The sequence below is a fragment of the Lepisosteus platostomus genome, chromosome 1 (assembly GCF_059453375.1).
Source record: "Lepisosteus platostomus isolate fLepPlt1 chromosome 1, fLepPlt1.hap1, whole genome shotgun sequence".
Lineage (NCBI taxonomy): Eukaryota > Metazoa > Chordata > Actinopteri > Semionotiformes > Lepisosteidae > Lepisosteus > Lepisosteus platostomus.
In genome coordinates this window covers 22,011,853-22,035,226 of record NC_142611.1, presented here as the reverse complement: position 1 = coordinate 22,035,226, position 23,374 = coordinate 22,011,853, and the positions used below count along the sequence as shown (strand labels likewise).

At 35.0% G+C, this 23,374-nt stretch overlaps 1 protein-coding gene across 6 annotated transcripts in view; it reads left to right on the top strand.

Annotated features, from left to right (window-relative positions):
• atp10d (ATPase phospholipid transporting 10D) overlaps window positions 1-22,959 on the top strand; it is a 66,306-nt gene extending 43,347 nt beyond the window's left edge. For all 6 annotated transcript variants that reach the window (XM_088627330.1, XM_088627322.1, XM_088627307.1 and 3 more), the window contains 13 exons: window positions 615-800; window positions 5,207-5,831; window positions 6,598-6,710; window positions 7,180-7,306; window positions 9,832-10,016; window positions 11,816-12,077; window positions 13,491-13,567; window positions 13,803-13,928; window positions 15,965-16,165; window positions 17,098-17,178; window positions 17,822-17,926; window positions 18,358-18,545; window positions 19,432-22,959. In XM_088627330.1, coding sequence (XP_088483456.1) covers window positions 615-800; window positions 5,207-5,831; window positions 6,598-6,710; window positions 7,180-7,306; window positions 9,832-10,016; window positions 11,816-12,077; window positions 13,491-13,567; window positions 13,803-13,928; window positions 15,965-16,165; window positions 17,098-17,178; window positions 17,822-17,926; window positions 18,358-18,545; window positions 19,432-19,651 — 2,496 coding nt within the window. In that variant the 3' untranslated portion in view covers window positions 19,652-22,959. The remainder of the gene's footprint in view (window positions 1-614; window positions 801-5,206; window positions 5,832-6,597; window positions 6,711-7,179; window positions 7,307-9,831; window positions 10,017-11,815; window positions 12,078-13,490; window positions 13,568-13,802; window positions 13,929-15,964; window positions 16,166-17,097; window positions 17,179-17,821; window positions 17,927-18,357; window positions 18,546-19,431) is intronic.
• The last annotated feature ends 415 nt before the right edge of the window (window positions 22,960-23,374 follow it).

Sequence of the window (23,374 nt, the reverse complement as noted above, 5' to 3'; positions counted from 1 at the left end):
GCTTGTTCACGATGATGCACTAATATTACACCTGGTTTCTACCATAGGACGAGAATTGGCTTTTGTCACCTAATTATTCACACAAAATCAGCTTATGTGAAATCTCTAAATACTGTTATGTTTTAATGTAAATCCTTATGGTGCTCAAAAGCTGTCTTTGTGTAGAACCAGTTACAGAGGCTGATTTTTCACAAAATACATATAATCTTGAGAAGTGTATACTAAAGAGCTATCTTAAACTGTAAAATGTATAAATCCCTTACCCACCATAAAACGTGGACTTCCAACCACTTTATTCTAAACAGTGTCACTGGGGGGCCTCCTCTTACCACAGAAAGCAGTGGGCACTAGGCAGTATACATCCTAGATAGGACACAAGTCCATTGCAGGGCAGACACTCACAACAGGGCCAGTTTTCCCAGAAGCCAATTAACCTACCATTATGCCTTTAAACTGTTGAGAAAACCTATGCAAAAACAGGGAGAACATAGAAAGTCCACAAAGATAGCATCCCAGAAATTGAACCCAGCGCCCCAGTGATGTGAGGTAGTAATGTTAACCACTGTGCCACCCACATTGCAGTCACTGAAGCTTGTTTTATTGTTTCCTACAAGGAAAGAGATGTGGTGCCTGATGCTCAGCTACTTAAGAAGTTCAACCAGATTGTCTCTCCCTCTGTAATGTTGGAGGATGCATCTGGAGATGGATCGCTGGAAATGACTTACATTGTAGACTTCTTTCTCGCCCTTGCCATTTGTAATACTGTTGTTGTATCATCACCAAACCAGCCAAGACATGTGGTAGGTACCCACATTAATTTTTGGGTTGAAGCTGAAGACTTATTTGAGTGCAGCAAGTATTCATCAGTGTTCTCCTCTTTTGTTGACAGCATACAATTACAAACACCTTGTGTTATGTTATGCATTAAAACACATAGTTAAATGAGTATAGTTTATAAACCTGTACATTTTAAGTGTTGGTTAAATAATATTTTTAGATTTCAGGTTCAATGTCTTTTAATCAACAAATTGATATAAGATTGTTACGAATAGGGAGTTACGAATCAGGAATTGACCAAGCAGTTTAGTCAAATTAATGAAGTAAAATTGTATTCATTCTTATAACTTAATTATTATAAATTCATGCTGTCTAGATTTTTTAAATTTCCTTTCTGCAAAATATACAATTTGATATAAATAAAGGGATTTCTTGCTAAATTTTTTTCATTGGATTTTTGTGATGGGCGGAAGCTGAGTTTCAGCTTGGTTAGCATTTCCAATATTGATTGCCTTACTCTAAAGGTTGGGAAAAAAAGTTGGTATTATTTTGCTTTATTTACATAGCTGTCATTGAGCCATGAGTCAAGTGAACATGGAGGAAGACAGATGATCAAAAGAAGTCCTAATAATTTAGTCATGTTAAACAAAATCACTGTTAAATGATTATATCAGCCATATTAAAACATAAATATTAAACAGTAACCACATCATGCTTATTGAGGTCAATAAGATAGCCTCCATAAGAATGAATCTAGGCTAAATACTGAAAAAGAAATAAGGAAGAAAGGCAAAGGAAGAAGAGAGGAAGCAAGGTACATGTGTGGAAGTATCTTATGTAGTTATAATGCATATGTAATGGTGACTTCTAATCACCCATTCATGTTAATAACGGAGATTACCAAAGATTAGACTCAGACTGAAAAACTCTATGGGTCATACAGATTATGTGGGTCTTCTTTGGTGTTCTTCAAAGATAGCCTTTTTCATCACAAATTAAAACTTGTTTCAATCATTTGCTGAGTTGCACTATGCCTTCTTGCATCTCTAAAATGAGAACTCCTTTAGATCAAATTTATCTTTTGTCCTATTAAAATGTGTGAAGGCCTCATTAACTGTAATTTAAATACAGGAAAACAATATCCATTACTCAAAACCTTCAAAATAAGGCAATCAAAATCTTCTTCTTCGCATTTTCCCACTTATATGGGGTCTGCTTGTTTGCACCGATTTTTCCACTTCGTACGGTCTGTGGCGTCTCGGCAGGTGACTTTTGTGAGGCGCATGTCGTCTTTCAGCCGATCCAGCCAGCGCGTAAATGGTCGTCCACGGGGCCGGCGGCCTTCCACATTCAATTCGAGGGCGGTCTTTGCCATTGATGTGTCATTGCTGCGGAGCACGTGTCCATACCATCGCAGGCGCGATTCCCTCATTTTCTCAGTGATTGGGGCGACTTTGAGTGTTTTTTGCACCTCTCCATTCATGACATGGTCTAGTCTTGTCAAGCCAAGGGTCCATCGCAGCATCTTCTTTTCCATCGTATGAAGTGCCTGTTCATGTTTCTTTGTCGTTGGCCAGCATTCAGTTCCGTGTAGGGCCACTGGTCTGAACACTTAGCGGTAGACTTTGGATTTTAGGCGCAAAGGGATCTTCTTGTCTCACAGTACTCCAGTGACCTGCCACCATTTCATCCAAGCGGCACTGACTCGCATCTTGGCGTCTTGAAGGGTATTGCAGTCGGAGTTGACACATGAGCCTAGGTACTTTAACTGTGTCACTTTGTTCAGTTAGACCCCACTAGCTGCGATTGTGCCATCAGTTTGATCACCGCATTCCAGGTACTCCGTCTTCTTGATGTTCAATTTCATACTGAATCGTTCAAGGCGCGTCTTCCACTCCTGTACTTGCTGTTCGAGGCCGTGTCGCGTTTCACTTGCTATTATAACATCGTGGCAATCAAAATGGGAACCCCAAACAAACTAATCCTAGATGAAACTTATCTGCCCTTACTTACTGCAGCAATACATTCTTCACAGATATATTATTATTATCATGTAACTGAAGTGCTTATAGCCTGACCTTTGTCCATGGATACAGATACTTAAAAAAGTGTCTGAAAAACAGTTCAGAGAAAAAAGGTACATGAATAGTGGGATCAACAGTGTCACGACCAGCTGATGGTCAAGCCAAATTAAGACAGTACAGAGACGGAATATTATGATGGATTAGTGTCCTGTCCAGTGATAGTATTGTCATGTATTGTGTCTGGCTTTGTACCCTATAGTTCAAAAACAGGCATCAGCTTGCTGAGAACTTTACAGTGATAGGCATATTACTGAAAATGGATGGACGGAGTTAGAAGCAACAAGTACAGAATTAGTGGCAGGTAGCACAGCAGTTTCTCTAGAATGTGCAGGATGGAATCCAGACCAAAATTAGGTAAGCAAAAGTCAGTTTTGTATGCAGTGTGTATATTTATTATAGTAGTTCAGAGGGGTAGCTGCATCAGCATGTGTCAGTATCCCCTGAAGAAGGCTCCATGGGCCGAAACGTTGTTTTTTTGTTTCTTCTCTTTTCAGCATGGAATAAACCTATTACTTGTTCCTTATTTATAATAGTTATAAATGGAAAACAATTAGCAATACGTAAGTTTTACCTATTGTAGTCCAATTGTTTTGCACCTGAAAGCCTGGTCAGGTCAGTTCTAAATTAATCTGGGGAAATATTGTCTGACCATATGCTTTTGAAATTGAATTAAAACAACTTTATTGCAACAAAACAGTCAGAAATAACAGACACCCAAAAAAATAAAATAAAATTATAAACAAAAATTGATTTTAACATAAATTTTCTGTTACTGTTCAACAGTTTTCAAGAATGTTTTGCACTGAAGTGAAATAATAGTTAATGTTTTTATAATCTTGTTTCCAACTTTATATAAACAGCACAGCTGTATCGATTGTAACCTTTTTGCTATTTATATTGTTACAAATGGGGGTTTATGAAAACAGTTAATTTCAGGAATTGACTAAGTGGATTTTTCAATAAGTAAAATGAATATTCCTAACCCCCATATTGTAAGTGATTTCTCCAGAATATACCTGAGCGGTTGGTATAATTAGAGGCATATGAATTTTTGGTTCTCTGGCACAGCTTTGGTGAAAAGAATAATAATCAAGGCACACTTGGCTAAACAAATGTTTATTTACAATGATAAGACAAACACTGTACCACACACAACAATTACAACAAATGAGTTACTATATTTACAGTACGTACACAAAGGCATTTCAGAGGCCTAACATCCTAATCACCCAGAAAACCCCAGACTGCAACTAAGTATTGTACTCTTAAATAATGGCTTATTTACAGATGCCAAAATAAGAGATAGACTGTCTTCTTAATAAATGTGATACAACTTGCAGTTACTTCTCTGCAAACCTGGATGCCACAAAATAAATGGGAGCCTATCTCTCTGTTCAAAAATGCACCCACAAACAGGAAAAAACATCTTTCCAAACCAGATAATTTTTTATTGGGAAACTCAAGTTCCCTAAAAACACAGAATATCAAGTTCTCTCTAGAAAGGTGGGGGCTCTTGTCTGGCGCAAGCTTCGAGTTCCAAGTTCTCCTGACTCCTCTGTTGTGGTCTGACCTTCTTCCATTCCTCTCTTCTCTCTCTGTGTCTTCTCCCCTCTTCTCTTTAGTTTTAATGTGATATTATGTGGTGTGTTTCTGGACTGCTCATTATCAATCATTTACCCACAATTTAATTAACTAGGTAAGCAAAAGTAAACTTTCCAATCCATTTGAGCAGGGGGCTTCCTACATATCAGCAAAAATCCCCTGGCAATGTGTACACTGCCATGTGTTACAAATGTTATCTAAACTCTTAGATACTCCTCCTAGTCCCCTATAGCTTTAACAATATAATTTGAGGTTTAAAAAAACTTTAGGAAATGTTTGAAGAAACTCAAATGCAGTAATCAGTCACATTTAAGTTAGAAATACTTTTGAATCATTGCGACACAGTGCATAATCAAAATTAGAACAAATAAATCAGAGATATTTGTTTTGCTATTTATAGAAGATGAACTTTGCACAAGCACATGTTCGGCTTCATCTTAAGTTTGATGACTCTCTTCTAACTCATCAAGCAGTGATAAATTCACTTTACATTGGATGCTACATAATCCTAATATAAGTAACTTTCTTTTTTTTTTTCTTCTTCAGACAGCAAAGTACACCATAATGCATACCATAATATGTTACTCTGTGACTGCACTTTCTCACATGTCGAGATTACACATATCAGATAATATCTGACATGTGCTGTGCTGAGAGTGCTGGCTATTCAGAAATGTTGTAAAAGTGATTTAACAGTCCTACAGGTCACTTTTTAAATCATATATGAATGTTGTTTTTTTCAGACCCAGATCCCTGATGTTTCCAGAACTCCCCTAAAATCTCTGGAGGAGATCAAACAGCTGTTTCAGAGATTCTCTGTTTCTCGGTTCAGCTCATTTTCACCCTCTAGTGGCAAGGGTTATCCTACAGATAGTCCTAGCAGTTTCACAAGGAAGCTCCGATATTTCAGTAAAGTAAAACCATCGTCGCCAAGCGTGCTCAAAGAAGAACAGCAGAATGTTGCAGGATCAGCTGTGGAAGACCAGTCTGATGGCAGCCAGTTTCTGAGTGATTTCACAAATCAGCCACAGGTCGAAGAAGCTGCTGGCAGCATCCTGTCTGATCCTGTGGCTATGCAGCCTGGTATTGATGAGCTGAATTATGAGGCAGAAAGCCCTGATGAAGCAGCATTAGTACATGCTGCAAGAGCTTACAAATGCACTTTACGCGCCAGGGCCTCTGACCAACTCACTGTAGAGTTACCTGGTGTTGGAAACTTGAACTTTCATCTTCTGCACATTCTGCCATTCGATTCTGTTAGGAAACGAATGTCAGTTGTGATCCGACATCCCATCACTAATCAAGTTGTGGTCTACACCAAAGGGGCTGATTCAGTTATAATGGATCTTCTTGCCAGCTCCCTTAAAGGTAAATATTTTCTCATAATGGGAGTATTGGAATGAGACATATTTGAAGGGTTACGGGTTGAAGGGGTATATACTGATGTTATACTATGTCATACACTAGATACAAAGAGACTATTGCCTGTGAAAACTGCTGTTTATTATTTATATACATACCTCTGGCAAAATGTAGAAGGTGTCATCCTTCTAAGCATAAGACAGCTTACACTAACACAATGTGTAGACGTGATTGGACACCATCCCTGGTACAGAATGAATCCAAAGGAGGATGTCTGCTTTTCACAGAGAATAGGCACCAAACATTTATTGTGACTGGCACTGATGATTTCCAGTTTTCTAGTCCATGTGCCACTGACCTGAACTGGGATACCGTTTTCCATTAACTACAGCCCTCTATAGGCATAAATGTTTGTGATTAATTTTGATTTATGTGTAAAAAGTGCATCTTATAGTAATGGTATCTAGTTTTTCCCCTGCTGTAATAAGCTCAAAACTTTTTTAGCCATACTTACACTTTGTTTACAGGGTGATTTGGCTTGCTTTAGAATAATATAGATAAATAATATTTCAGTTTTTTTTGGTTACCTCTTGTAATCATATGATTACAGTATATGCTATCAGCCTGAGAGTGCATTTTACAGATTTCACTGTGTTGTGTGGCTTGAGTAATTAGTAGTGAAACAGTGTCATGTTTTACTTTTTCTAATAGATGTGTTTCTAATTTTCTCATAAAATGCCTGTACTATCTTTTTAACGTGTATTATTTTTAGTTTCAGATGATGTTCTGTCAGGAAAAGAGCAGAGAAAAATTAAAGAGCTCACACAAAAACATTTAGATGACTATGCTAAAGAAGGACTGCGCACTTTATGTATAGCTAAAAAGGTACGTAATAGTACATTTGGTGAATATTGTTTTTTAGTATTTTAAGTTTTTTTATCTATAAATTGTGTTCATGTTCTTTATAATATTATGAAAGTCGAAGATGTTAAGGTATACTGTATAATAAATGAATCTTATATTTTCATTTATAAAACAACCACTTTTATGAGAACCTGAATTGTTGGTATATTGTATTGTTTTAAATACAATTGTGATATTGGAACATTGTGAAATGTTATTTTGGGGAGTCTTTATGAAGAAACGTGGAGAGGAGTATCAGTGAGGAGGAAGGGGGATGGGTGAAATGAGTGGGGAAATATATTCATATTTTATTGAAAAACAAAACCAAAAGGAAAAGAAACGGGTATAAATGTGTTTATTAATTTTATTTTATTTTTTTTAAGTGGGACAAGAATAGTGGAAATTGAATGACTCAAAGCGTTTATTAAACAAAAACATCATTATTCAATAGGTCCTTCGTGAAGCTGACTATGAGGAGTGGTTGAAACATCATTACTTGGCAGAAACCAGTATAGAAAGCCGAGAGGAGCTCTTGATGCAGTCTGCATTTAAACTTGAAACAAATTTAATGCTGCTTGGTAAGTTGTTGCCACTAGCATAAAATAAAATGAAACGGGGATGCACTATGTACTTTTCCCACAAGAAACCCTTATGTTTATCCCCTTGAGACTTTTTTTTTGCTTGCTGAAATGTTTGAGAGTGTGCAGGTAGGTCTCGCTACCTAACAATACAAAATATGTATTGTTTCTTAATTTATCATACTTTGCTACAGTCGGCAACAGGCAACGTTTTCTAAGAGTGTTCGAGACAATATACTCTGTATGTACCTAGCTATGCACCTGGATTAACTGAGTCGCTTGAGTGACACATGGACAGCTGTGTAAACTTTTTGTCTGTGTTGTTCCAGCCATTGTTAATTTCCCTTTGTCTCATACAGTAATTTCAGAGTATATATGTCTTAGCATATACTTTATAGTACCAAGAAAAAGTCTGTTAACTCCCTGTATTGGTCTGTACTATCTTCAATTGTAGACCTAAAATGTAATTAGATCTTCCTGATAGTCATATTAAAAGATAAACATAACCTGATTAAACACATATCACAAATATATAAGATATATTTAGATTTAATTGACAGAATGATCAAACAGCACATTTCCTTGTGTGAACTAGTATGTGATCCCTTAGATGCAATATCTGGTGGCACCTCCTTGAACAATGACTTCAACTAGACATTTCCTATAACTGTTCATCGGTATCTCATATTGCCTTTTATGTGTCGATGCTTTAAGTAATGATATTTGAGTATTTCCTTGCATGAGCAGCTGGCTTGTTTCTTGGCATAATATTTGGGGTTTAATTCTAAACTTTGTCCTTGCTAATTCAAAAATGTAAGATTTCAGCTTCTTCAGTCATTATTTGGTAGATCTGCTCTTATGTTTAAGTTCATTATCTTGCTGACCAACTATTGGCTTAGCTCCTGTTGACAAATGGTGGGCTCATCATTCTCCCCCAAAATTTGCTGATGCAATTCCAAATGCTTGGTTTCATCAATGATGGCAAATTATCCAGGTCCTGAGGCAGGAAAGAAGTCCCAAACCATACTCCCATCACAATGCTTGATGGTCTGCACAAGGGTCTTCCTTGCAAGGCAGTGTTTTGTTTTTGACAAGCAATATGTTTGTGACCAAAGAGTTTAAATTTTGATTTTTGAGAGAGACCTGCAGACTCTTAGATATTACACAGGGGTTTTCTGTGATTTGCTAGTTGACTTTCCAGGTTCTTCTTGGGCAGAACTTGACAGAACAACCATCATTGAATTTGTTCCATTAATAAACAATCTTGCAGTAGATGGATGGACCCCCAGGTGTTTAGAAATTATTTTTATAACCTTCTTCAAATGAATGAGCATCATATACTCTTTTTGTGAGGTTGTCTAAAATCCCTTTTAACATGACATACTGTAAAATGTTTCCGCTAAACTGTGTAGTGAACACCAAACTGACAATGTTTCTGATAGGACTGCCCAAACTCAGTTTTAATTTACTTGTTACTCATCTTAGACCCACCCAAATAATTAACCATCTGCTTCTAAGTACTCACTTAATTTAGCTAGCTAAGGGTTCACTTATTTAACTTACACTGAGTTCAAGCACTGAATTATTGGATACAGTCTGCAATTTAGTTTTTCTGTTTGGCAGAGGAAACTTCACAGAGCTAATCCAAACCCTTTAATTATTTTAAAAAACCTGGTTGGGACTAAACAATGTTATCATGGAAATAAATGTATATTTACTTAATTATTTTAGAAGTTTACAAACTTTCTCTTAGTACTATATGTTTATAAATATGAAATTCAGAAAAACCTGATAATAAAACATTACTTCATAGTCATTTACAAAATGAGCCCTTTGACAGTTTTCATCATGTAATCAGGTTTCAAAAGCATAAACATTCTGTCAGCTAGAAGCAAACTAATATGTGTGATGATGCATAAAATATGTGCCCCACCACGAAAAACATTTTTCCCTTCACATTGTAGATTAACGTAAAAAAATCATTGATAAAAAGTTAACACTGCATTTGTCAGGAATGCATCCTCTTGTAAATCAAAAGCTATTTGTATTTCTACACAAGGCAAAAACACTTCAGTTGTCTGGTTATTGCTCTATAAACCATGCAGCATTACAGTATAGCTTTATTATGTCTATCACAACTGAGAACATACAGTAATAGGTAATTAATAAATTGAATATAGTACAAGTAATATTTTATTTTGCTTTCCTATTTCATGTTTTGTTTTTGTACTTCCTAAAAATGAACAAGCAGAAAACATATTTTTTTCTATTTGTGTATTGAACTTTTCAAATTGTCTTTGATAAAAAATACAGCCATTAACATAGCCATTCAACAGAATGGTTACAATTTGTATTTTATAATGATTCTGTGTCTTTAGGTCTACGTTTACTATTATTCTTATTTTGTTAACTTTTACAGTTTTGTAAATTTGTGATGTAAATTTTGAATTCCCTTTTAACTAACAACTGTAGCCATGTAGCTGTAGCTATGTAAGTGTTTAACCTCTATTTTTCTCTCTGCCAAGGGGCCACCGGTATTGTGGACCGACTTCAGGAGGATGTTGCAGAAACAATTGAAGCTTTGCAGAAAGCAGGCATGAAAATTTGGGTCCTAACAGGAGACAAACAAGAGACTGCAGTCAACATTGCTTGTTCTTGTAAACTGCTGAGCCCTACTGATCAAGTTTTAACTGCAAATTGCAATAGCAAGGTTAGTATATTTCTTCAAGGTTCAGTACCATTTCCTTTTATCATGTTGTGACGGATACAGGGAAAACCACCTCTTTTTTAGTTTAGTGGCTAGATATACAGTATTCTGTCACTTTTAAAAATGTCATGGTTACAATTTGACATTACTGCATTGAGAGGATACTTAAAACAAAGATTAATTTTGTAATCCATTTGTTAATCTCAGGAATGATAAGAAGTTTGTTAACAGATGAATAAAAAATCCTTGACAGTTTCATGCTTACCATGTAATATAAATAGTATGCTTCTCCAGGCAAAACAGATATGTCACATATGTGCATGGCAGTAAAGATTTTTATTTAGATTCATTTTGTCTCAACTTTTAAATATGTCTCTGTATAGAGATATGTAGCCTGGCCAATGAAATTACAGTAAGGGCTTGGAATAAAGTAGAAAAGCAAAAGGGAGATACAAAACCAGTTAAATAAAGGCCCTTCTGAATAAGAAGGTTTTGAGTCTTGATTTGATAGTTCTCAGGGAAGGTGACTCTCTGATATCCTAGAATATAGAATTGCAAAGCTTTGGGCCACAGCAAGAGAAGGCCATGTCACCCACAGTATGTAGATGGGCTTAGGGCACAAACAGAAGACCAGAATTATATGAGCAAAGGTTCTGTGGTGGAAAGTAGTCAAATAGGTACCGAGGTGCCAAGCGATGGAAGAGTCATGTAGAGTCTTATAGGTGAAAATAATTATTTCAAAGTCGACACAAAACCTCATAGGAAGCCAGTGTAAGGGCTCCAGGAGAGGAGTAATGTGATCACTTGCACAAGACCTGGTTAAGATTCTGGCTGCCAAATTCTGGAAGTACTTAAGTTTGTTCAGTGTGGACTTAGAAACCCCATCACACAGATTGTTACAGTTATCAATTTGAGAGAAGATGAAGTGTTGACCAGCTTTTCAGCAACTGTTAGCAACAACATAGAACATAGTCTGGCAATATTTCTGATGTGATAGAATGATGTTTTTGCAATATGATGTACATGTGGGTCAAATGTCAAACCTGGATCAAATATCACCCCCAAGTTCTTCAAGTTAGATTGAAATTCAAGTACAGTGCTATCCACAAATAGGTTTACAGTCGATTTGAGGCACCGAGAAGCATGAGTTCATTCATGACACAATTTAAATGAATGAAATTTTGAGTCTGCCATGTTTTTACTGTATGTCAGAGATGCAATAAGACAGCGCAGAGACTTTAGTGTCAGGTTTAGTATGGATGTAGATTTGATTATCATCAGTGTAAAAATTATATTTTTGACCATGTGATCTTAATAGCTGACCAAGTGGGAACATGTAAATGCTGAATATTAGATAAGATAAGATTTTATTGTCACCTGATGGAAATTTTTTATTGAGACCCAGCACTCTACATTTAAATAAATGCAAACAAAAAAATAAAATAAAATAAAATCATTGCACATTAAGGGGCTCAGTATCAAGCTCTGAGGAACACCAGGCCGAACGGGTCCAATTACCCATTAAAATCGTACAGATACATTATTTCACTTACTACACATTGGTGTATTATTGTTATTTATGCGGGCTTTTCTAAATATAAGTTTATCATTTGTCTTTTTGAAGCACTGTTTGAAATAACTGTTTCCATTGCGTTATAGAATTCTTTGATATATACACAGGACAAATCATTTCCAACTGATGGAAAAAAAAGAACAGTTTAAGGGCTTCTTCCAATGAGTTAACCTATATCTAATCTGTTTCTAAAATACAGCTCACAGATTTTTTTCATTTCTTGTTCCAGGAGGCATGTGAGGCCTTGTTTCATCGACTACTTGAAACAGTCCGGGAGAGTGAGCCAGGGGAAAAAGCAATAGGCACCACCTTCACACTAGTCATTGATGGCAGAACCCTGGATTTTGCTCTGCATAAAAGTCTGGAAGAGTCATTCCTGGAAATCACCAAGCACTGCCGAGCTGTCATCTGTTGTAGATCTACACCACTGCAAAAAAGCCAAGTGGTGAAACTTGTACGGGACAAACTGAAAGTAATGGTGTTGGCTATAGGTAGGTTCTGTTCCCTTAGGTATAGGGTACGCATCTAGGAAAATCCTGACAAGGTTTGGACTAGCCAGTAGAACACACATTATCAAGCCGACCAGTTACATTTATTTCAAATTAGACTTTTTTCTAAGTTTTTAATGACTTGAGAGCAAGAACTAGAAATTGTACTAAGGTTTGCATTTTCCACTTATTTTAAACTTATAACTAAAGATGTCTATGACCATCATATACTTCCTTTTTAAATGATGGTTAATTCAAAGTAGAAAGTTGTGACTGATCCGGTAACTCATTTGAAGTTCAGGTTCAAGTGTGGGTTATGTCTGTAGTCAAAAATATTGCTGAGCACTTATGTAGAACTGACTGAATATCACCAATGTTGGGTAATGTTTAGAGTATTTCTGTGCTTTCCATGCAACTGTGACTGCTGTGGGCCTTTAAAATTTAACCTCTAAATTTTAATCTAAGGGCATTTCAGGACTCAATAGGTGTGAAAAATGATAGGTGGGTTTGACTAGTGCACATGCTCACAATCAATATCCCATGGATGTCTCACATTCAATACTTTGTTGCCATAACAACCAATTGCATGGAATTTGGTTTGGTGAGCTTATACAATTAAAATCCTAAATACACACCAGTAAATAAATAACAGCGAGACCTGATAGAATAAGAATGCACTGTGCACAAACGGATGCTTTCCTGTTGTTCTATAAGCGGAAAAAGTATCTTACATCATGCTCCTGAATAGTAAAGAGCACTAAGAGGGACCCCACTTGCTGTCTAGATGCATGGTGTTTTGTGCATTGAAACTGCAGTAGAATTTGCCTTGCTTGTCATTGGTGATTAGTTTATTTTCTAGTTGATCTTATATTCAGCTTTGTTCCTCTTTATTGCAGGTTGGAGTTTATATTTGCTAGTTTTGAAGTCTTTGAAAGCCTTGTTTTTCTTTTTCCACAGGGTTAGAAACAGGGCTTCTTTGTGTTGTACTCTTTAAACATACTTAAAAGTTAACGTACACTACATTGTCAAAATTAAGTGACAGTATTTTATGTATTCATCAATCAGATTTATTATTTATAAATTTTCATTTACACCTAGCCTCTACCTAAAAGTACCTACAAAGTACTTAAAAGTCAAAGACTGGGGACCCAAGATCATATTAGCATCTTTTTATTTATGAGATTGCTTTTGCTTTGTGTTGTTTTCAGCCTAATGCTGGTTTAAATGTGTTTAAAAGCACATAAGAATGCATCAGCACAAGTACCTTTCCTCTTTCTTGCTGTAGTGTGATGTTATTGAGTTTTTTTGGAGCATACAATTATTATCCAGTGGCATAATAGATTGGGAACTGCAGTTTACTATTATTTGTTTTGATATTTCTTCGCAATGGATTTCCAATTTTTCCATTCTTTGTAGGTGATGGTGCTAATGATGTCAGTATGATCCAGGTTGCAGATGTAGGAATTGGAATTTCAGGACAGGAAGGCATGCAGGTATTCACCTGAAGTGATTATTTTATCTTGTCTCTTGTTTGCATTATTTCATTAAACATTTGATTTTTCTGGAAGACCAGGTTCTCATATTTTAATAGTATATACTATTCATTTTTAAATGTATTAATTTTTGCAAGATAATATGAGACCATGAATTACTCCTGTCATTTCTTTCTAAAACTAGCTCATCTCAACCTTATCATAAGAGTAACTTGTCATATTTTATTTCTTGCAGGCTGTGATGTCCAGTGACTTTGCAATTTCAAGGTTCAAACATTTGAAAAAGTTACTGCTTGTCCATGGACACTGGTGTTATATAAGATTAGCAAACATGATTCTTTATTTCTTCTATAAAAATGTTGTAAGTATCAACTTAAATGAACGTTTAGCCAAGTAAAGTTTCTAGTTGAATTGTTGACCTATCTACTGTTTAGCTCTAGGTAGAATTTATTAGAGCTACTGTGCACTCAAAACATATTGGGACAGCAAATTCAGAACTATTATTTTTGTTTTACAGTCAAACAATTTAAATTTAAGACCAGGATATTACTATCAACAATACAAACAATATAATATTTCCTTTGGATATTTCCATGAATACTAGAGATCTAGAACATTAGTTAATGGAATTTGATCTAGAACAATTCATGCTTTGTATTTAACCTATTGATTTCAAGTGACCATATTCATACCCTTGATGAAATGGGAACAAAAAGCATCATATAGCATAAAGAGTTAATAATTGCATAATGTGTCTCACTTAAAACAAATCTAATAGATTTATACTGTAATCATGGTACTTTTGTAAATTGTTTTTATCATAAATTGTTAAATTCCAGAAAAAAAGAGGAACATGTTTATTTACTTAAAATATTACTTTAAATGCATTTCAACAAAATTAAATCTACAAATATTTTGCTCTTTGGAAGAGCAGTGGAAGTCTCTAGAATTATATTGAGGTCTCAGAAGGTTTCCTTTTTCTCTAGAGTATAAAACGAGGTAATACATGGAAAACATTCAGTAGTTGCATGCATGATCCGGGATAAAGTCAGAGAGATCTTTGTAGACTCCTGACAAATGGTCATTGAACTCCACAAGTTGGGAGATGGCTAAAAAAGAATTGACACGAGTCATTTTCTACTGTAGTGTCCATTTTAAGAAATTTAAGGCCACTGGTATAGTGGCCACACCACTAGGCATAGGATACAAATGTATTTTGCCAGCACGGGCTACTAAACCAGAGGTTTAGGGATGCAACCATTAAGCCAAAAGTAATAGCTGGAGATCTAATATATGCTGGCAACATTGAAATCGGTGATAACTCAAGTTGGTAGATCACTAATGAAGGTAAAAGACAAGGACAATTCAACCAACAGAGGGATGTTCATAAATTCCCCCTCACAGTACAAGCACAGGAGGTGTCTAGTCAGTGAAATGCTCACCAGGGAAGGTTTTATAAAATACTAACTACAGGGTTGTAAATTAATGCAGCACTTGTATTTTCTAGACATTTACTCTATGCACTGCTTTTAAGATTACATTTCTGAATTTTTTGAAACACAAAACATTATCCATTCTTGAAATGGATATTGTTATTTCATTTTTTATCATTTGATCAAGAGCATGAATACTTTTGGAGGACTCTAAGTATTGGGGCTGTTCTGATGTCTATTTAGCATGTAAAATACACTTAGAGCTTACATATTAGCTTACAAATACATATCGAGACTGACACAGGTAGTCTACGATTTTCTGCTTTTTTCATCTAAAGAACTCCTTGGTTGTATTGGCTGTAAGTTTTAATCCATTGTCATGCCGCATGATGAAGTTCCAGAGGAGGCCATACATGCTCACGCCATGGCATCACCTCCACCATGCTTCACAGATTAGGAGTGTTCTTCAGAGAAACTCGGTTTCTCTCTCTACACTTGAATGTTTCTAACAGTTTTGGAAAGGTATTGGTATCTTCTGTGCCAAAAAAAAAGTAGCTCATTTGTGTAGTAGGTTCTAAATTAACAAAGTACCTGACATCAAACACTTGACCAAGAGACATCCTGCCAGTTATCCCATTTTTTTTGTTCTTTTAACATAAAGGGGTTCAATGCTGTAAATTTTTTGGATTGGCACAAAAATTAAATTGGGCCATATAACTGAATATTGTTTTTATTTAAAAAAAATACTCAGTACTTTGTTCATGAGAAATTAATTATAAGAGCTCATTATAACAAAAATTGGCCCTGGCCAATAGACTGGCGTCCCATCCAGAATGTATCATGCCTTGCACATTCAAATACATACAGTTAATAGTATTTGTGACCCTGAAAGTAAGATTTTGTAGGACATGATGATAATTTTGCAATGCTGAATTTAATACTGAACGCTTTGCTGTTTTCCTAGGCTTATGTGAGCCTCCTGTTCTGGTACCAGTTCTACTGTGGATTTTCAGGCAGTACAATGACAGACTATTGGATACTCATTTTCTTTAACCTGCTTTTCACTTCGGCTCCCCCGCTTATTTATGGCATCTTGGACAAAGATGTCTCTGAAGAGACCCTTAGAGACATACCTGAACTTTACAAAAGTGGCCAAAACTCAGAGGTAATCAAACATATGAATGGAAAGTGTTCTCTAAGATCTTCACAGAGTCCTATAGAATACCTTAGTAGAGTAGTTTATTGCCAGATGTACACAGACATTGGAATTCTTAATCGCGCTGATCTCTCGGGACATACACAGTACAGCAGACAACACCACACAATGTTGACAGTACATTACAAACATCATAAATAATAACAACAGGAACAATAAATATGTTGTAGACAGTAAATATGTAGTAATAAGAAAAGAACATGGTAGACCATGCAAAACGTGCATAGTACAGATGTGTATTGAATCTGAGGTCCTGCAGTTAGCTGTTGAGGATGCAGTGGGATAGAAGCTGTTCTTGAGTATAGTACTCTGTGCTTTAATAGTGTGGTACCACTTGCTGGAGCACAGGGAGGAGAACAGTTTATGGCCAGGATGAATGGTGAAATGGGCTTTATTGTGACAGCAGATATAGTGAATCTCAGCGATTCACATATTATAATCCTCTATGCTGTTGCGACAACCCTTTGTACTACAAATTGTAGTGCATGTCCATCATGCATTGGCTTATTGCTATACCACATACCACATAGTGGTACCACATACTTTTTGAATTTTCAGTTGTAGGACTATTTTCAGTTTCATTTTTATTAAAACCTTAAGATGCAAAATAGACTTTGGTTAATCCTTATTTTTTGTCCATCTTATCTCTTGTTACCTTGAGAAAGCCATACAGTATACATGCTGAACAAGTACAAGCAGCAAATCCAGATTTATGGTGTCAGTCTGTAAAACTTTTTTTTAATAAACAGTCATAAAGATTATTCTAATGTTAGTAAGAAATATAATGATTTTAAATCAAATTATCGTTACTTATAAGACCTTATTGTAAGATGGTTTTAGACTCTGTAGATGTCTGACTCTTTTTTGTACCCTCCTTACAGGCCTACCTACCCTCCACTTTCTGGTTTACCATGTTGGATGCACTTTATCAAAGCCTTATTTGTTTTTTCATTCCATACTTGGTGAGTACACAGCTTAATTTGTTACCTGTTTCTGAAGAAAATTAACAGAACAGTTTGTTGCTTTTTTGAACTTGTTACTTTTAAAGCTCCTCTTTCCTGTAAACCAGAGCTTTTTTTAAATCAAGAAACATTTGTCCATCATAATAGTTTTGACAGAATGTGCTTTTTGGCCATTCATAACCTAATGATTTTCTTTTTCAGCATAATTGCTTTTTTGATAGGTATGTTATTTAGTACACAGACTAGGTCATACACGGTTTCAACAGATCTCTTTACAGTAATCATGGATCATTAAGGCTTGTTAACACAGAATCCAACACCCAAATTATCTAGATGGCATGCCATGACAGATGTCAACTGTTATTTTAGTTAAATTTCTGAAGTTCTTTCTTCAGAAGTCTCTGATTATTGATCATTGGAAACTAAATTTGCTTTTCTTACAAAACATATTTCCATAGAATTGCTTAACTGTAAATGCGAAGGGCTAATTGCATCCTGAAAGCTTTGCATCCAGAACGCATTAGTTCTTGCTTGGGTGCCTGCCCAACATATTGAAAATATTGAATAATTATTTTAAGTTTTGTTTTAGACAGTTTATAGGATTAACAGTATTTTGCTATTTAAAGCTAAAATTGCTTTGCAGGCATATGCTGATTCTGATATAAGTGTCTTCTCCTTTGGAGTACCAATAAACACAGCTGCCCTCCTAATTATTCTCCTGCACCTTGTCATAGAGAGCACAACCTTGGTAAGTGTCAAAGTAACATTTAAAGCAATATTTGGATTACTGTATTGGCACATCTGTCTCAGCTAGCCACACAGCATAGAGATCACCGATTTGGATCTGAACTGTTTTATTTTTAACATTTTGTATAAAGACTAATGTACATACTGCTACTGATTCAAAGGTCTTTCTTTCCTCCAAAACCGAAAGAAATCCTTGTATTGATCCCTGCATCATCTAGTACATCCTCAGATACAAACAAACATCCTACTTAAAAAGCTAAGAATGTCTCCACCCATGCTTATTATAGTTTTTTACATAATATCGATTTCTATCAGAGGCCTTTGTTGATGGGTCTCTTATATGGGAGGCATGTTTTTGGCCTGTTTATATTTTGCTAAATTTAGCTAAAATATTTGCTCTGTTTTAAATGCTCTGACCTTTTTCTCTTTCAGACATGTATACACATAATTGTGTTTGTTGGGAGTGCACTGTTTTACTTTGTGTTTGCACTGAGCTTCAGTGCCACTTGTGTGACCTGCAACTCTCCAGCAAACCCCCTGGGGATCATGGAACAGCAGATCTCAGATCCCATCTTCTACTGTGTCTGTGTCCTGACCACCGTCTTGGCACTCCTTCCAAGGTAACTGAAGACACCAGCTACAATTATAAGTACAATTATAATCTCTATCGCTATACTTTGGTGCTTTCTGATTAGAGTAGTAAATTGATGGAATTAGACTATCCTATCTAAACTGTTACCCTGCTTGATAGATGAATTGGTGCTGTGTCTCTGCTACCCTTATTTGGGGTTCTTATTGTTTAGACACTTTTCTCTGCTGATCAACTCAAAGAAAAAAAAAGTATGTAAACACTTTTTTTAAAATAAAGTTAATTTAATCCTCAGTTTTGGATGAAGGATTTGTTTTAGATTTTCTATTTGTAACATTAGTTTAGTTTGCAAGATAATCCACAAATATATTTGTTTCATAGTTTAAGGGAATTAAAAGGAACTGCTAAAAGGTTTTTCACAATCATAAATAAGTTATACTGTATATATTTATATTATAATATTGACATTTATGACAATTGTAAGTCCTACATATTATTATCCATTTGTTCATTATTTCATTTAACATCAATCTATATATTTTTTCATCAAAATATCTGTCACTAAATGTTATTAGCTTTCAAAATTTTACTGGAAAGCTCTCAAGTAATTTATTTTAATTATATGTTGGTTTAAGAGTACTTCTAATTTCAATTTGATAAATATTCTAATTTTTAGGAACTGGCAGAAATAATTTAGGATATTTTTTAAGCTTTATTTTAAGAAGCTGTTTATTTTCTTAGTTCATGAAGACTTGGCACAAGAGTGAAGATTGTCCTGTATCGTCATTAATCATTGAAATCATTAATGTTTTCTTCCATAAAAACTGACATTTACAAATGTTCCTCCACAGAAAAATGAGTGGTAGGACATTCAGAGTAGTTGATTCACTATATTTCTTTTTTCCCTTTTTTCACAGGATTCTATATCGAAGTATTCAGAACAGTGTTTTCCCACCAGACATTATAAAAGCTGCAAAATTTGACAAGCTTAGCCCAGAGAAACGTAGGCAAAGAATTGAGAAATGGAATGAAATGCAAAAAGTGAATGACCTGCTCCTTCCAGGAAGCATCAGGAACACTAAATTGACTGAAGATGGAGTGTCCATAAGAGAATGCAATATGCATAGAGAATCTTAGTTAACGTGACAGTCTTGCTGAACCAAACCACTGTACAGTATATTGTAAATGTATGAGGACCTTATACAGTAACTCACTTGGAAAACACGAACCCTATACGCACCAAAGAATAAGCAGGGCTGCGGAAGTGACTATATGACATTCTTTTTTTAACACTGAATGGGAACTGAAGTAAGATTTAGAGCGTTAGATTTCCATTGATATGCAAGACCGCTGCCCCATAAAAACAAACACACCAAATGCAATCTCTAATTTGTGTTTGCCTTTGGTATAAATAACTAATAAATAGCTATATGAACAACTGGACTACATTTTACAGGATATACTGTACGTGACCTGATTTACAAAATCTGTTGTCTTTGTGTCTTCTCCATTTTGTGATGTTGAATCATGTGCCTGTCTTAAAGTCAGAGTTGTCAAATCCTGTTCCTGAAGAGTTCAATGTCTCTGAGTGTATTTAGGTCTTTTTAAAGAATTTGTGCCTTAGAAATGAGAGAAAACATTAAATTGGTACAATTAAGTCAATAATATGTTGATAAAACTTCATAATACCTGTGTTGGACTGAAAACTTGAAGAAACTATGATCACCCAGGACCAGAATTGTATTGTAATTCCCGTTAAATTTCAACCTTCTCATTCCAGTCTGGCAGTGTTTTGTATGCTTTACATAAAGCTGAACTGAATGACCAGTTTTCGTGAAGAAGCATGTTGTGCTGTTCTTATTCTGCACAAATGCTAATAATCTAAGACTATACTGGCTTGTAATCAAGGATTGTGTTTACAAGCAAACATATTAACTGCAGGATTACAACAAAAAATATTTTAGTTTATATTTGTGTTTTTTACACATTTGAGTTGAGTCAAAAAAGAACAAAACCACAAAATAAATAGTCAATGGACTTTTGACTTTGTCGTTTTGAAAAGGATTAAGAATATGGTATACTGTAGCTACAGCTAACAATTTCAAAACAAACTTTTTACAGTTCAATAAATATGAATGACTGTAATCTTTAAGACCTTGGTCTTTGCTAGTGATGTTTTAATGAATTATATTTATTATTTGCACTCACCAAAAATTGTTTTAAATGCCAAAATGAATCTTAAACCATGTTACTGTCTTTTATCATGGCCAGTCATTGTGAATGTATAGAAATTGAAGTGTATGTATTTGGAAAATATTGAAAAAATCCTCCAGCTGAATTTAATGCATTTGCCTGACAACATACTGTACCTATTATCTTTAATTTTGTTAGTTAACAAACCCTCTATACATGTAGATTATTTTACCAAGTTTTAATCTGTATTTCTTTTTCCATTTGACTAAAACTGTTTATGTGTTTTTAAGTGCATCTTGAATAACCAGGAAAGTCATTTCACTTTTGAGACACAATTACAGTACTTTCTGTATTATAAAACTGACTTGTTTATATTTTAAAGAGAAGAGGTGATAGAAGTTTTACAATATTTATGACAGAAATTAAAATTAAACTGCAATAATCATGAGTGCATCTGATGTAGCTTATCAGTTATTTTTATTTGATCATTTTAGCATTATTTTTCCTCGGCAGAAATCATTCAACAGGCAACTGACGTTAAATATTTGTATTCATAGAGGAAAGGATTTAAGTTGCAGTAATTCTTGTTTTTTTTTTCTGTAAGACATTGATGAACCTCTAACTACAGCTTAAAAACGGTACATGGCTCAAAATTTAAAAATCAGACAGGAGGCCAAATGTAGCACAGGGCGTAAATATGAGAAGTTCATGAATGACCCCAAATTAAAAAAAATAAACATTGTGGATGGAATAAATCTACAGTAACTTATTTCAGAAAATTGAGGCCGTGACAGTGTTTCATTTATTGTAAGTATTTTGTTCACAACTCTCATCTAGTGTGGGTCACACGTATGGTGTGTCATACTAATGATGGTCTCACTAAATGTAATTATGCTGTTACATGTTGCACTAGGTCTCTTTGCTTACAGCCATTCATCATGTTTTGTACATTTAGTTTTTTTTAAATTCACCAGAACACAAAAGTGTACCGTGTGTGTTGTTTTGTTTTGTGATTTCATACCCATTCACACACATTGTCTTCACATTTCACGCTCTTTAATAATAGGGTCATCATACTATTGCTAATAAGGCTATTGTTAATAAGGAGAGATGTGTGCATTTCTAAAGAACAAAGTATCATGTTGTTACACGATGTCTTGAAATGTGTTTTATAGTATAGAAAATAATGGAAAGGAAAAATGGGTATATAGTGCAAATACATATTAATAATAGCTTTGAAATTAAATTTGACCTAATACTATATCATACTGACATGTTATAATGGCTTTGGTTAGCTGGCAGCCCAAATCACATATATAAGTGTATGCAATGGTACAATTGTAGAGTTTTAAATACAGTACATGGTGACTGTTGTAGCACTAGGAAGGGAAATCATGTAATAAGTGTATAAGTCTAGATTTTAAATAATGATTACAGCCCAACCTAATTTTTACCCAGTACTTTAATAAGAGAGAAGGTCACTTTATTGGCCATATACAATTTCTTGTATAAGGAATTTGTCTTTCCACATATCCCAATGTGCTTTCCATGAGACACACAGACAGGGAGAGAAGCTTGGGGTTATCCATTTACATAGCACCCCTGAAGCAGTAGGGGTTAAGGGCCTTGATCAGGGGCCAAATGGAGTAGGATTCCTCTGCCAGCCACGGGATATGAACCAGCAACCTTCCAGCCACAGAGCCACCACACCTCTTTTATCTGAGGAGGTTGTTGTAACTCGTACCATTACAGTAGTAGTGGCAAACAAGAAAAGCTCAAACTCTCCAAAATTGATTCCTCATCTTAAATTCTGTATGTGACGGGTGACAATCCATTAAAGATCTTGAGAATAACAATGCTGTAGGTGCACATGGTTAAATGGGTCCTTAAATGAGGCCAAGCAACCTATTTAAATATATATTTGTATATTAAACTGTGAACACTTTAATTTATTTGTAGGACTGTATGATGTAGAATTCAAATATAGATCTACAGTAACATCATACATATTAAAATGACTTTTTCTAAACATTTTTTTGTCACTGTAAACTTCATATGTTCTTAGAGCGATCTAAATGTGTTTTTAGATGATACCAGGCAAACTATAGATAGATTTTATTTCTGCAACTAGTATAAAAGACTGTATATGATGTTTTATACATATAAGTGTAGAGCTATACTGGTGTAAATACTTTGATTGGAATGTATGTATTGGATGGAAAACTTTAGTAAAAGATATTGATGCCAAAAGATCCACTTTAAGCAAGTGTTAATTGTGTGGAGTGTTAAAATGACTACAGTAATTATGTTTAAAATAATTCTGAAATCCTGAAATGCTGTTTGGATTTTTAGTTTTACTTCTTAGTTGGTTTTGTTCAGTTACGTGAGCAAAATACTGTATCATATATAGTATCACGTATTAATTGCTAGCTAAACTAAAACAAACTAGCCTTGTGTGATAATAAATAGTACAAATATTTCAAGGTTTGGAATAGATACATTATAATCACATTTCTATTGGTTTGGACACCAGTTATGTGCATTTCTACATGCTCCTTCTTTTGTTCTTCTTACCAAACCCTTTGCTTCTTTTTCTGTTTTCACAGCTTCTAAATATTCCTTTGATTTATAATGGTTTCATTTTTATCAGACTTATTAGTAACAAAA